Below are 15,281 nucleotides of genomic sequence, written 5' to 3'. Positions count from 1 at the left end.
ATATATCCAGGCCATGAAACACCACAGACGAGAGTATATGGCCCGAGGGCCAAATGGTCACCAGACCCAGTTGTTCACAGTACTCCATGGATCCTCAAACTCTGGTCCAAAGAAGTACAGATATCAACGGGTGGTTGCAGGGGGTTACGTGCCTGGGGACCTATGTGTGATGGGAGGAGGAGGGTTGTAACCCACTGTTGACTTTACACCCCTAAACCTTATGCCACTCAGTGTTATGTGAGACCCTTTAGCACCCATCTCTGTTCTGTCATGACAGAGCATTTACTGTACCAGGGAAGCTCAAACCCTGCCCTTTCTGAGGGTTTGCTTTGGCAGCTTGGTAGGAGGCTGGGATATACACATTATGTGCATACACAGCTGATTGCAGCCACCCTCGGTGTCAATTAAGTTGTAGGTCAAATTGAGGAGAAATTTCTAATCTAGGGACACCAGGTGTGACCCCTTCAGCTCCAGATAGTCTTGTTGGCACGTTCTAAATCCCCAGAACCTGTTAGAGGATTGCTGTGTCTCCAGTACCTCTCTGGCCTTCCACACCATGGGGATTGGGTGACTGTATTTATTTCACCTGAGAAAAAAGGGGCACTAAGAGAATCAGGTGCCCAAATTCCATTGAATTTCAAAGGGATTCAAATGAACTTCCTTTGGCTTCTTTGAAAATCCTAGCCTTATCTTTTTTACCACACCCAGAATTGTGTTAGATGGTTCACAGAACAAAAGGAAGCTCTGGGGAGCTGAGAGCCTGATTTTAGGCGTGAGTGAGGAGGCACACACAGCTGGGAAGGGATTGGGGTGAGGAAGGACAGCAGTTGTTGCAGTCATGTCATCGTGCTTTTTTTTGGTCTCTGTTTTTCCCCTCCCCCCAGACAATCGTCTACAGGTGAACCAGACCCAGAAGAACATCACGGTTCTGGAGAACCAGTGGGTGACACTGGAGTGCGCCGTCACCAACCGGACCAGCCCCGCTTCGCAGCTCTCGGTGGAATGGTACGTGTGGAAATCTGGCCACCCAGAGAAAGAGGCAGTGGCACGGCTGAGCCGCCAGGCCACTCTGCAGTACGGAGATCTGGCAGCACTGAGCGACCTGAAGGGCAGGCTACATTTGGAGAGCCCTTCCCCAGGCCTGTACCTGCTCACCCTCCAGAACGTGGTGGTGCAAGACAGCGGAGCCTATGACTGCCGCGTCGAGGAGTGGCTCTTGGATCCCAGCAACCAGTGGTACAAAAGGGCAGAAGACCTCTCTGGGCTGACTACTGTCACTGTGAAACAGCCAGGTAACTGGATCCTCTGGGTCACATTCCTCGGGCTCTGGGGCTGCATCAGAGAGAGAGACCCTTCCTCTCCCTCCCAAATTGTGAGGGTCCTAACCTGGCTTGCCAGGCCTCTCCTCATCACCCCCCTGAAACCAGAAATCTCCCACATTGTGAGAAATGGCATAACTGACTATTCATTGTTATAATGGCACATCTGCCACCTCAAAGCACTCCCCAAACATGACCACTTGGCAGCCCCATCTCCAGTGGGCATGTGAGGGAGCCATATCTCAGTCCAGCCTGCATCTTCATCCACCAGCTCAGGACTGATTTGGGCATGCTGGGGAGGGAGGGAGGGAAGGGAATGGCGGCCGTGTGACTCTTTCATGCCCGTTGCCAACTCCCTCTTTCTTTCTCTCCTTTGTTCCCTCACCCCATGCACTGCAGCGGAGCTGGGGGGAGCAGGGCTGGCAGCAGCAACAGCTTGAGCTAACATTTCTGTGTCCCTTCATTGCCACCATGCTAATCTGGAGGGAGAACATGGGGTACCGCAGACACAGCAATCCTCTAATAGGATTTGGGGATTGGTTGTCTTCCTCTCTGATGTTGCTGGAGGGCCTATGATTTTTTTTAAAACACCAGCACCACCCTGACCCCAAGGTGCAGCAAGGGGGTGGAGATGGAGAGCGCGGAATTTATATCTAGATATTTTTTCATTTCAATCATTCAGATGACTTACATTGCATATATTTTACACGGTGTTAATGTTCTAGTTTAAAGTGCGACCTTGTGTGACATCATGATCTGTTTAAAGGGACCTTATGATCTTGCATGAGCATCTGATGGGAGATAATTACATGGGTTGAAAACCTCTTCAGGCATTCAGACTGGAGCTTTTAGCCAAGCTGTTTAGCAAGATGGATTGTCGCCACACTACAGATGGAGAAACTGAAGCAGAGCAATATTGTGACTTGTCCAGTCTGGGAACAGAACTCCCGGCCCTCTACCTGATGAGGGGGTTAGGAAGCAATTTCTCCTGGGAGGAGATTATTTCATAACTGCTCACTTTTGGGGCTTCTTGCACTGTCTTCTGAAGCATCTGGTGCTGGCTGCTGTCAGAGACAGGCTACTGGGCTAGATGGGCCACTGGTCTAATCTGGTCTGGCAGTTCCTGTGTTCCCTGCTGCTGCCAAATACACACTCGTGCCATGTACAACAAAGTGACAGTGGGAACAGAACCCTTCCTTAGCCTTTCCAGAGCCTGTGCCTGCTTTGCAGGAGGTGTATGTCTGAAGCCTTTCACTCATTACAAGAGCCCCTGGCTGGAAAGTGAAGCCAGACAAATTCAGACTGGAAATAAGACACACATTTTGAACAGTGAGGGTAATGAACAACTTACCGAGGGAAGTGGTGGATTCTCCATCCTCTGAAGTGTTTGAATCAAGACAGGATGTCTTTTTAAATGAAATGCTTCTGTTCAGCCAGAAATTATTGAGCTTGATGAAGGAATCACTGGTTGAAATTCTCTGGCCTGTGCTAGACAAAAGGTCACACTAGACGATCATAATATTCCCTTCTGGATTTAAGCCCCTGGGAATACATTCATTGATTGTTTTTACACAGATCCCCAGGATATTTCATTGGGACTTCTCCCTGGTTATGTGCAATGCTGCTGGCAAAATGTCAGGAGACTGGAAAGGTTGTGGCAGGGATGTAATTACCTGTGGAGAGGGTTTGTGCCCTAAAGGGAAAAAATGCTGTCTCGGGGATTATGAAAATCATATCCATGAAATCTTGGCTTGGGAAACTCTTCCAAATGACATGGCTTGAGCAGAAAGGTCCTCATGTCTCCAAGGGATTACTACGTAGATTACACATACTATAACTAAGATTATTTATAGATCTCCATTTGGGCTGAAACTTCCCAGCCCTGATCGAAGCCCTGAGATGAATGCTTTAGCAAAGTGTAGCAGGAAATCCCTTTAGCCCCTTTTGAGCGGTGGAAGTGTGTGTTGCGTTGGATGGGTGTGGGGAGATAGGGGAAGAGGACTACATTGATTTAGGTTTAAAGAAAAGCAACTTTTTTTTGCTCACAAGTAACTCAAAAACGGCTGAAGAAAAGCTCCAAACTTAGCATGTGACTCATTCTTCCATGAAAAAGAATCTCTTTGTTCTTATTTTTTGGGACTCAGTAGTTGTGAGCAATTGGAAAATACTCTCGTAGGTAACTTGCAAAAAGGAGGAAAACTGGGTTTTTGCCTTTCCTGTATTTGCTGCTTTATGAGGAGGCCTGGATTTGCCTTGCTTGTGTGTATCTTAGAAATCTCAAGAATCTCAAGGCTTGTCTTCTCCATTTCCTCCTGCGGCCTCCATGAAGGACACAAACTCAAACCATTGACATATACTTGCAGCCTTACATCACCTGCATGAAGTTTCTTATATGAGAATTTCCTTAGGACCATCTCAAATACCTAAGAACTGCTAGAAAGGTGCCCTGTTCCTGTAAACCCTAAGGGCCCTGATCCAGCAATGCTTGGGAGGCCTGGGGGAGGGGATCCTGCTAGCTGCAAACACCACCTGCTGCCCTTTAGAGGGAAGTCCTGATGCTGCAGACCTCAGGTCCACAAAAAAAGTGTCCCACTTCTGTGAACTTCTTTAGACTCTCAGGATGCTGTAGAGAGTTGTAGGAGAGCCACATTCCTATTATCTTCTTAATGCCTGCAGGAAGTGGGGCGTGGGAAATGCAGGTGGCAGACTTTGAGAGTTGATAGAATGAAGGGAAAAAGTCCCTCCTACTTCAGCTACTCCCCATTGTCCATGAAGAGGATCAAAGGGAGTGGAGACTTTCTTCCCTATTCCACCGCTTTGTCAGCTTTAGGCCTGGTCTACACTACAAACTTAGGTCGACATAAGCTGCATTAGGTCAATTTAATAATGTATGTGTCTACACTACCGAGTCCCTTCCGCTGACCTAAATGGCCTGTAAAGTTGACTTCTGTACTCCAGCTCTGCAAGAGGTGTAGCGCTTGATTTGACATCCACAGGTCGACATGGGGATAGTATAGACACTGCGTTGTGTAATTCAAATGAATTGGCCTCCAGGAGGTGTCCCACAGTGCTCTGCTGTGACTGCTCTGGAGAGCACTTTCAACTGCGCTGCACGTCAGCCAAGTACACAGGAAACAGCCGCTCCCCTGTTAAAGCCCCGGGAACTTTTAAATTTTCATTTCCTGTTTGATCAGCGTGGAGAGCTTGTCAGCACGGCTGATCATGAAGACCCAAGGTCGGAATCGCGCTCCAGCATGGAGTACACAGGAAGTGATGGATCTCATTGCTGTGTGGGGAGAACAGTCTGTGCAGGCAGAACTCCAAGCCAGTAGAAGAAATGCTGACATCTATGCCAAGATCACCCGGGGCCTGGGGGAGAAGGGCTACACTGCATGAAAATAAAGGAGCTTCAACAAGCGTACCAGAAGACAAGGGAGGTGAACAGTCGCTCTGGTTCTGCCCCACAGACATGCCGCTTTTATGAGAAGCCGCATGCGATTCTTGGTGGCGACCCCACCACTACCCCAAAACACTTTGTGGATACCTCCCCGGAGCCCTGAGTGACCTCAAGCAACAACAAGGAGGACACTGATGAGGAGGAGGAGGGAAATGTGAGGCAGACAAGTAGAGGATCCATTCTCCCCAACAGCCAAGAACTGTTTTTAGCCCTGGAGCCCACCCCCTTCACAGGACCAGTTGGCGGCAGAGCGTGATGCCAGGGAAGGCACCTCTGGTGAGTACACCTTTCCAATCAAACTGTAGGGGTTACATGCTGTTATTTTTTAGGTTTAATCTGAACAAAAAGGTAGGTGTAGTGGGTATCGATGGCCACTCCAGCTACACAGAGGGTGCTCTCTGAAAAAGATTGTTTATGTGCACAGGGATGGCCCGGGAATCCTCCATGGAGATCTCTAGGAAGCTTTCATGGAGGTACTCTGCAATCCTTTGCAGAAGGTTTCTGGGAAGGGCTGCCTTGTTTTGTTCATCACAGTAGGACACTTTCCCATGGCACTCCAGTATTAACTCTGCTGGCATCATTGCAGCATAAGGACCAGGTCTGTACCCAAACACTTGCAGCATCTGCTCCCCTGCCACCTCTGTAACCCTCAGGAGAGTGATATTACATATGATCACGTAGGGGAAATGGGGAAGCTTTCAATGCTAGCCCTTAACCACAAACAATTCAACAAGTAATACACCCCCCGTTTGGTGAAATCTGGGTCGTACAACCACACTTTGCCAAACGTGCCGTGGTTGTGATTGGAAGGGATCACTGCATATTGCAACCAGTATTTAAAAAAGGCAGGGAGGGCAGCTTCCTAGTTGTCTCCATCCTCCCCACCCCAACCCAGTGCCACTTCTGTAAAAAAAACAAACTATTTGGGGGGCTTTACATTGCGGCCTGTCCTCAAGCACCATCCAGGTTTCTAGGGGCAAGGGGGCTTTTGTCAAGCTCCAACCAGTGATCCCAAGGATGTCTTCACAAAAGCTGCAGCACAAGACTTCTCGCCCATGCCTCCTGGCCTTACTCACCATGGCTGGAGCAGCAAACTGACTCTTTCAGTAGCCAGTGGTTGTGATTATGTTGTGGTTTGCAGGGAAGTGCATTGAGGGGTGTTTTTTTTTATTTTAAAAAAAAAAATTAACCTTGCACCAGAAACAATATATGCACTGTTAATGCTACCCTAGTGTTTTGTCTTCCTTGCAGCTGAAACCTTGTCCGTTGGCACATCCTCCACACCGGGACAGAGACTTTCCCAGATTAGAAGGCGGAAAAAGAAGACTCAGGAGGACCTGTTCCAGGAGTTAATGCGCGCCTTCAAGAGTGACAAGACAGAGTGCAGCGCATGGAGGATCACACTGTCTGAGAACGTGGGCATGGACAGGGAGGACAGGAGAGCATGCAGGGAACAAGAGCGTGCCAAGCAGGAAGAGATGCTGCGGAATATGAAGAAGCAATCAGACATGTTGAAGCGTCTGGTTGAGGTTCAAGAAAGGCAGCTGGATGGTAGAATCCCTCTGCAGCCTATGCTGAACCTGTTGCCATCATCGCCCAGTTCTACATCCTCCTCCCCCAAACGTCCTATGAGGCGGGGGAGGAAAGTTCGGTATCCCTTGCACTCAACACCAGGGGAGGGTACAAGGACCAGAAGGCGCCCATTCCCACACCTTTGATTGTTATTGCAGTGCATCTGTAAGCAAGCCATCCTTGTTTCTCCCCCCACGGTGTTATCAGCCCTTTTGCCCCAGGTTATCTTACTTTTCTTTGCTGTCTCTGTGTGTTTGTGCTCATAATAAAACTTAACATATTGAGGAGAAAAGGCTCTTTATTCATTCAACACACAGTGGTTAGTGTGGGTGGAATTTACAGGGAGAAAATGCAATGAAGTGGACAGTTTGGTAAGGAACACAGATAAGTGTCACATTATTCTGGCTCGTTGCTGAAACTGGTTTTCAAAGCCTCCCGGAGACACAGAGCCCTCAATGTGCTCTTCTTATTACCCTGGTTTCTGGCTTCTCAGCAGCGCTCCACCATGTAAAGATGATGCGTGACTGTCTCCAGCAACTGCGAATTGCTCCGCTCTGTGTCTTCCAGCAGGGCTGCTAGCGTGGTATCACATTGTTCCATGCAGCGGCTCCTACTTTGGCTGAGCAAATACTGCAGGATAAGGCGTGAGGTGTTGGTAATGCTTACAACAACAGCATACAGCTGAGCTGGGTCCATGCTTATCGTGCTACGGCGTCTGCACGGGTAACCCAGGCCTACCAAAAAAAGGCGAGAAAAAGGCTTGGTTTTTTTGCGGTTGATTTCAGGGAGGGAGGGGGGAAAGTGCATCATGGGAGGCTAATACTTTGTTCCCGTAACCACCCGCACAAATGTTTGGTCTCATAAGGCATTGCAAGCCCAACCCAAAATTCCACTCCACTACATGCCCTGTGGGAGAGCTACCCACAGTGCAGTGCTCCAGGCATCAATGCAAGCCCTGCTAGTGAGGGTGCATTCCGCCGCTACAATGAGCATAGCGTGGACACGCAAGATCGACTTGCTTAAATCGGAGGCTCGATGTCAACTTACATAAAATCGACTTAACTTTGTAGTGTAGACATGGCCTTTAGGAATCTCAGAACCTCCCCTGATCCCATGAACCTTGGGCTGCTCATCAGGGCTCCTAAGGGCTCCCTGCTGACCTTGGTAGGTTCCAGGAAGATCCCCACACAGCCTGTAACAGGCTTCCCACCCAAAATGATCCAAAATTAGCCCCTGACCCCAGGAGCCAGCCAAAATAGCCTCCTGAAGTCTACACAGGAGCTGTGCTCCCTTAAATGGAACTTAGATGGCCTACAGGGTAGAAAAGCTGAGTGGGGCTTACGGGTGTACTTTTGCATAGGAAGAGATCAAAGGGGAAGTCCCCTATTTCCTTTGGACCTGCTGAGGTCTCCAGGAGGGGGAACCTCCGGCCAAGCTTCTGAGGAGAAATTATTTTTCTATTGAAAAGATTCCCTTGTAGTTGGTTGCACTTTGAACTCAGTCTGTGTAAAGAGAAGGGCTAGAAGTTGCATTCTTAAATCTTTAAATGGAAACTTAGATCTCCGGCAGCTCTTTGGGGTGCTGTGGTAGGTTCTCCAGAGCCCATGTTCCTTGATGATGTTACTAAATCAAATATTAATTGTTCTTGAAATCAGATTTTAAACAACTAAATTTAGGTCCTGGGCCCTGGATCTCAGCGAGGGGAACTGGTGAAGCTAGCTTTATCCCTCCCCTTTGTTTGCTGCAAAGTGGCTAAAAAAAAAAAAAAAAAACAACCCAGAAAACGACAACCCTGAGAATCTTGAAACTGTATTTAACACCTCTGTTTTGGGGGATCATCATGATTTAGGAACCCATTGTCCGATTCACTTTGTGCTTTTTCAGAAAAAATCAACCTTGGCCCCAGATCAGAGTTATCAGTATTGAGGCCAAAAATATGATGGCTTTTGTAAATTTTAGAACTCAGGAGAAAAAGATCAGACTTATAATGTAAGTTTATTTGCAACATTAATGATGGAGCAGTATTGTTCCTTAATATACACAATGTGAGTGAATATAGGAGAACTGTAATTTTTTGGAGTTCCTTATTTCTTTATGCATCTAAATGAATTACCTTGATGTAACCGTTTTTCCATATGACAGTATACGTACATGCACACTTCTTCCTGGAATGTTGCTGCCAGGGTCTGTCTGGGTAGCACAAACAAGGCCTAACTGAGCTATAGGAAAGTTCACATTTCGACCCTCTGATCAAAATGAAGCATTGTTCGCTGGGGATGTTTGCACGGGATGGCCACAAATGGTACAGTGGCCAGGGATAGGCTGCGTTTAGCCTGGGGGCTGTGCTTCACCCACCCCCACCGTGGCTGTGCACTTGGGCGGGAAAGGGGTAGCCATTTCAGACAGTGTTTGTTCTGTTTTTCTCTCCGCTTTCATTAATGAATGTCTCCGAACTGTCAGATCCCACCTTGCAGGTGGATACCGCCATCTCCAACCTCACGGTGCTGGAGAAGGAGCCCTTCCCGCTGGACTGCAGCATTCTGTCCCGCTCCAGCCAAGAGTCCCACTTTGCTGTGACCTGGTACAACTTGAGGATGAAAGAGGGAGGAGGCCATGGCACGGAGGAAGAGGAGGAGAGGGAGGCCCTGCTAAGCGTGGGCCCGGATGCAGTGTTTGGCCAGGAGGCAGGCCGCTTTGAAGGCAGGCTGCGCTTCCAGAGGCTCTCCTCTGTCCTCTACCGACTGACGGTGCTGCAGGCAGGCCCTGCTGATGCTGGCAACTACTCATGCCTCGTGGAGGAGTGGCTGCCTGATCCCAAAGGGGTGTGGTACAGGCTGGCTGAGGAGGAGTCTGGCACTGTCACTATTCACGTGCAGGACACAGGTGAGACGTCAGACGGCTCCAACGGGGAGGTGGGGCGGGGCCGCCGGGGAGACTGAGGCATGGGACTGTGCAGAGAAGTGTATGTTAATATATCTATGCAAATGTTCTCCCCAGGCCCTACAACCTTCTGGCATCATGCTAGGAGGCTAATAATGGAGCCTTTCACTTCTGCCATAGATTCAGATGGGGAATAACCCAAAGTCATTCCTGTCTGGTGTCCCCTATGTTGTGAGTTGGTGGGTTTCAATCTAGTTCGTAGGGGACTCCTGTCCACCATTGACACCAGTGGCCCCCCTTGTTGGCAATCAAGGCAGAGAGGCCAAGGATTGAATGGACCATGGAGACTGGATTGTCCTGTCCTGCCTTGAAGAGGCTCCTTCAGGTTAGGGGTGAGGCAGGCAGGTGCAGTTGAAGTGGCTTATGCTGTGCCTTTCCGGTGGGTAAGGAGGGACTTATTCATCAGAGTGTCCAACCCTGGTGCCTTTCGCCAGCGCTGTATTCACTGACAACCAAAAAAGACAGAAACACAATTAAAAGCCGGGCAGTGCTGGAGCTTGGGAGCATGATGTCTGTCACTGACCTGCATGACCCCTCCCTCATCCCTGAGAAGCAACAGCCAGAAGCCCTGAATTGAGGTGGCTGGCTTTGTGACACTGGCTAATGTCCATAGGGGTTTAGGATGAGCCTGTTCCTCAAACTCTAGTGACCCAGGTGCTCCCAGCTACTGTCTGTACATCAGCATAAAATCCAGCATCCTACGGGTCAGCTGCACAGCCGGAGGCTGCACTGTCTTCTATAGGGGAGACGCTTGTGCCTGACTGACTTGCCGGGAACTTTTGAGGAGCTTGACACACATGCTGCTTTCTTCTCTTCTGCTCTGAGAGCCAGTGTGCACTGGGCTGAACTGTGCAGCATTTCCAGTTTCCTTTTCCAGCGCATAGGGTGAGAAGGTGCAAACAGGCTTTGGATGCAAGTCCTGTGGATTTTGCAGTGCTTGGAGCTGCAGACAGCTCACTTGTCACCCCTGGCATTTCAGGTGCACGGGGCGGGCCCTTTGAGATGCCAGCTATCCTTTCTGGTTTCCCTGCCGGATTTCCTCGGTAGGACATGTTTCGGAGCTGAGGATGGGGAATCTTAGTTCAAGCTATCCCTGTCTTTTGGAATATGCGATGCAATGAGGCTCCATGGGCACGCCCATTGGAGATCGGGGAATGGATCGCAGAGGTAGAAGCATGAGTGAGGCTGAGTATTAAGCACTCATGCTAGTGAGCCACTCCGCCCTTTCTACTCCCAGTGGAATGGGAAGTAAAAAAGCCACTTGACTTACAAATGTGGTAGGTGGGACACACCACAGTGGTAGATCCCTGTGTGTCACTGAGACCAAGGTCTGTCTCTTCAAATAAGGGACTTAAATGTATGTGTAGGGTGGGGAGGGAGAATTAAGATGTGGCTGCACCACACTCCCTTCCCCAACCCCTCCATTTCCCCCTGAGGAGGATTGCTGTCACCTGGGCATGGAATACCTGGGACATAAATATACCAAAAAATATCTGCTCTGGGTAAATCACTCCCTCAAGCACCAAATCGTGCGGCTGCATCAGAGCTAAGAATATCAGGCTAGTTATTGGGTGAGCCAGTTGCATTGTGTGCTGTGGTGTGTCTGTACATTATTCCATCATCTCTCCCTGCCATGCAAGACAAAGCAGAGCACCCAGCCATGGGTGTGACTCGTATAGGAATCTCCATAAATAGGGTTTTGTATTGCATTGGGGCACTGTCCCTTTAAATAGAAAGCTCTTCCAGAATAGGTGGTAGAGCAGGATCTGAGCCCTGTCTGGAAGGTAGATCAGTGCAGCCTTTGGGATTGGAGCTGGAGAGGGCAGAAGTATCACTGTCTCCTTTCAGTCAAACCCCAGCATCCACAAACTCAGAGGCTCTTTAGACTAAGCTAGCTTGGTGCGAGTCCTCCTGATGAAAGTTGCAGGGTTCAGCTACTTTATACTGGTGAACAGAATAAAAGGTGAAACTTTCCCTGAGATATTGTTGCTTTGTGTTGCCGAGTCTTGTAATATTTGGTGTTTTTCTTAAAGCCCCAGGTCCCAGAGTCGTGGGGTTTGGTGAAAATCTCAGCTTTCATTTAAAAAAAAGTTTCTAGGTTTGAATGGTTGCACGACGGGAGTAAAATATGACCTGACCCCACCTCTTGAGTACAGAGATGAATATGAGTCTAATATAAAGGAATAAGTGTCAGGCAAGGAAAACAAGCCCCCTCCAGCTGACATTTACTGAGGGAAAGAGCACCTTTGTGGGGAGGAGGAGATTTGAAAATCCACTCTGAGCTTGATGCCTCCCCATCTTCACACTAGTCTGTTATCACCGTCTCTTTGACAGTTCTCTGGCTAGTGGTGGTGATGACCAAGATTCAGCGTTCAGTGGTGTTCAGTTTTTTCCCTTGTTTTGTCTCTGCTTTCAGGCTCCACTCTGCAGTCCACCATCTGCTCCAACGATGCCCTCTTCTACTTTGTGTTCTTCTACCCCTTCCCCATCTTCGGCATCCTGGTCATTGCCATCCTGCTGGTGCGATTCAAGAGCAGGAACTCCAGCAAGAACTCAGAGGGCAAAAATGGGGTCCCTTTGCTGTGGATCAAAGAGCCACACCTCAACTATTCTCCCACCTGCCTGGAGCCGCCCGTCCTCAGCATCCACCCAGGAACTATAGACTAAAGGGGAGAGGCCGAGACTGACCCACAGAGAGAGAGAGAGAGAGACGGGGCAAAGACACACCTGGAACCCAAAGGAACGGAGAGGTTTTGATGTTCTTGTTTAGTTTGTTTCAGCATCTGTTCTTTGACTCCGCGACTGAGTCCTTCAGAGTCCCCCAGCTCTGGGATTGGAGGGTCTGAGTCTTCCTCAAGCACCTGTGATAACAAAACTAGTCCAGAGATGGATGGACAGTCCACGTGCTTGCTGTACATAGTGGATTTCCCTCTTTTTGTTCTCATCACTTGTTATCCTTTAGGCTTATGCTTTTGTTACCCAAAGACTGTCATCTTTCCCTCCCCGTTGCCCCGTGAGCAGCTCCCAGAGCAGTTTCATTCAGCGCTCTGGTCTGGGTATCCTGGGGCTCTTTTTGGAGTAAAAGTATTCATTTCCTGAAATAGATTTTGTTCGCCCCTCCTTGGACTTCATGTTATAGTGAACAAAATCTTTCTCCAAGGTGAACTGAGCCAGCTGCTCACTATCCTGAAGTGAACAGGACCAGAACTGCGCTTTAAGGGCACCTGGGTTTCAGTGAGGTCTGTCTCAAAGATGAGGCTAGCTCAGCCGCTTCTCCGTCCCAAACGTTTCTCCTTTCTTTGAGGATTTAGCATGTATGCGGGGCTTCATTTGGGGGGTGTCGTCTTGTCCTTGGACAGGATTGGACGCTCAGGCCACTTGCAGTCAGGACTAAAAGAGCCTGGTTTGCTCCAAAGGACTGTGTGTGCCTGGGGCTTATGAGACACTCTGGCCCTGCCGCTAGCCAGAAGACTTCCCAGACAGCCCAGCTTACCAGGGACAAAAGCCTCCCCCTCGGTTTTACTAAACAGTACTGCCGCTCTCTCAGAGGTGACAGGGTTGAGACTGGGCTGCCTGTGTGCTCCAGTCACACGGGGCCAGACAGCTGGATCCAACCTTGTCAGCTTGACCAAAGTAATGACTTTAGGAAGCAGGGGAGGGGGACGCTCCATTTACTGGGATTCATTATATTTGAATTGTTCTGCAAGGGTAGTATGTTACAGCCACGCAATGGGAGTGTGGAATTAATGACAGGTTTCATTTTGTTTCCAATGACTTGCACTAATTACCAATGTGAGTTGAAACCAGGCAAGGAGGCTGCCGGAGGGATTTGCTCCTCGGGTGCTACTATGCCCTCTGGAAAGAAACAGATCCTCTCTCCCTTCTCTTGTGTGTTTTTGTGCCATTTTCTTTATTTTGGCTTTATTTCTCTAGGAGAACAACTCTATTCCCTGCAACCCCCTATTGTAAGCAAGTGCTGGGGCAGTAGGTGCTGTTCTTTCCGTGAAAGATACAGCAGTTAAAAACCACATGGGGGTTCTGTATAATTGGAGCACCCAAATTCCATTACTCACTAAGCCAAGTACCCCAGCACATCCGGTGTAGGAAACCACCACCTCTAACACATCCTTGGCATATGTTGGGGGGGGGGGGGAGGAAGGGGGGAACGATGGCCTAGAATGGCCTTTTAGTGTCTTCCTTGCTGTCCTGGCAAACTTGGCCGTTGTTTGTCTTTTGTGGAGTGGCTAAATCCAAGTGGGGATATACCGCACACCCTGTTTCCCCATCCCTGTGTGTCTGTGAGGGACCATTCCCGCAGCCTCTGCCCTCTGCAAGCCAATCGGACTATCCTTCCTCAAGAGAGAAGGAGCTGGCAGGTCCATGATAGAGCAGCCCTGCTTGGAGAACTCTGCAGGGCTAGTAGGTTAAACCATGGTGCTCTGATGTTTCAGTGCAGGTGAAGAGCCTGCACAGAAATCTACACCCTGTGTAATCTCTCCATAGATGGAGGAGAGGGGGCGTGTCTATACTTCATACATGTGCATAAAAGTCTCACTCAACTGGAGGGGGAGTCCACCTAACGTTAGTTTTAAGAGATCCCTTTCCTTATAAGGAAGGAATTTGCTATGCTCCATTTCACTCATACCTTCTTGAAGTCTCCCTCCATCAAATTGTTACTGCTTAGCAGCCCTCCTGTGTGTATAATATTGTTCTCTAATATACACTCAGACACTCTTCCCCCTTGGCTATCCAGAGGGTCTGCTCAGAAGGGAGGATTGAAAAGCGAATGGAAATGAAGAACTAACCAAAAAAAACCAAACAAACAGCAGCCCCAAAACCAGTGGGTATTGTTTTATAAATGTAAAATCTCCTGTACATACTGCTTCAGGGCAGGAAGTGCAACTCATTTCAGTTTTAAAAGGAAAAAAAGACATCAAGAGAAGCCTTTCCTGCCCTAAGAGAACATTGCTCCTCAGCTGAGCACTAGAAATCTGCTGTATTGACCCAGTAGCCTCTACATCTCTCCCCATCCTTTCGAACTGGCATTGCTTCCCCCTTCCCATGGAAAGCTGTTACACAGTGACCTCCAGTGGCCAGAAACATTCCCTTCCACGGCTCAGTTCCCTTAAGCAGATGCATTCCTGAGGGCCATGAGGTGGGCTTTCCCTCGAAGCAGCGTTTGTGGTTACACAGTTTACCTGGAATATGACTTATCAGTTGGGCTGGCAACATATTGATATTTTTTTTAATAAACCAGACTCTTCGTGCAACAACTTTTATCATGAAGTTTTTCAAACAACCTTTTCTCCGCTTAACTTTCTGTTACGAGCCAAGAAGCAAAGAGAAAACTCTGTCCATGCATGATGTGGAAACCTGTTTGGGATTTTTTTTTAAAAAAGAGCTTTGTATTGTGTTGCACTAGACATGTTTTATACAACACACCTGAGAGCTGTAGTAAACTGTGTTGAAATTGTGATGAATGTTTGTTGCTGGTTTTGTGTGATAGGGGCTTTCAGCCTGCTCTTTTTCCTCATTCATGCACACCTACTCATGTACTGCTGGCCAAGAGGTAGCTTCCGAATGGCATCTGAGCTGTGTCAAATTGAGATGTAATCTGGCCTTTGGATTCTAACCATGCATTTGGCACAGTTTTGGTGAGGGAAGTACGTAATAAGCAACCCAGGAGGCTGGCAGCTATAGTGGGGTCAGAGGAAAGGCTAATGTTGACTTCCCAGAACTTTCTAGAGCCACTCACTTCTAGGTGAATTCTGGCTTTAGGTTTTCTGCTGGCATAGCTCTGCTCTCATTCTGGGTCACAGCGTGCACAGCCACTGTGGTGTGGCAGAATAACTTGCCCTGGCTTGCTCAGAGAGCTGGCTAATACAGAAGTTGCCGTAGAACACACTCCTACAGATCCCATCAAAGTTCAAAACAGGAAGGAGCTGCCCATTTCTTTGGCCTTGTGTTCCTGGTTCTCCATTTGTGTGCAATCT

At 48.7% G+C, this 15,281-nt stretch overlaps 1 protein-coding gene across 3 annotated transcripts in view; it reads left to right on the top strand.

Moving 5' to 3' along the window:
• IGSF3 (immunoglobulin superfamily member 3) overlaps window positions 1-14,764 on the top strand; it is a 162,168-nt gene extending 147,404 nt beyond the window's left edge. For 2 of the 3 annotated variants that reach the window (XM_084642221.1, XM_084642223.1), the window contains 3 exons: window positions 885-1,292; window positions 8,809-9,231; window positions 11,705-14,764. In XM_084642221.1, coding sequence (XP_084498347.1) covers window positions 885-1,292; window positions 8,809-9,231; window positions 11,705-11,955 — 1,082 coding nt within the window. In that variant the 3' untranslated portion in view covers window positions 11,956-14,764. Of the gene's footprint in view, window positions 1-884; window positions 1,293-6,027; window positions 6,631-8,808; window positions 9,232-11,704 lie in introns of those variants that run through there. The other variant, XM_084642222.1, reaches the window with a different exon arrangement.
• The last annotated feature ends 517 nt before the right edge of the window (window positions 14,765-15,281 follow it).

This window comes from Lepidochelys olivacea, assembly GCF_965140295.1.
Source record: "Lepidochelys olivacea isolate rLepOli2 genome assembly, chromosome: 1".
Lineage (NCBI taxonomy): Eukaryota > Metazoa > Chordata > Testudines > Cheloniidae > Lepidochelys > Lepidochelys olivacea.
The sequence above is the reverse complement of the archived record's forward strand: the minus strand, read 5'-3'. Positions and strand labels throughout refer to the sequence as shown.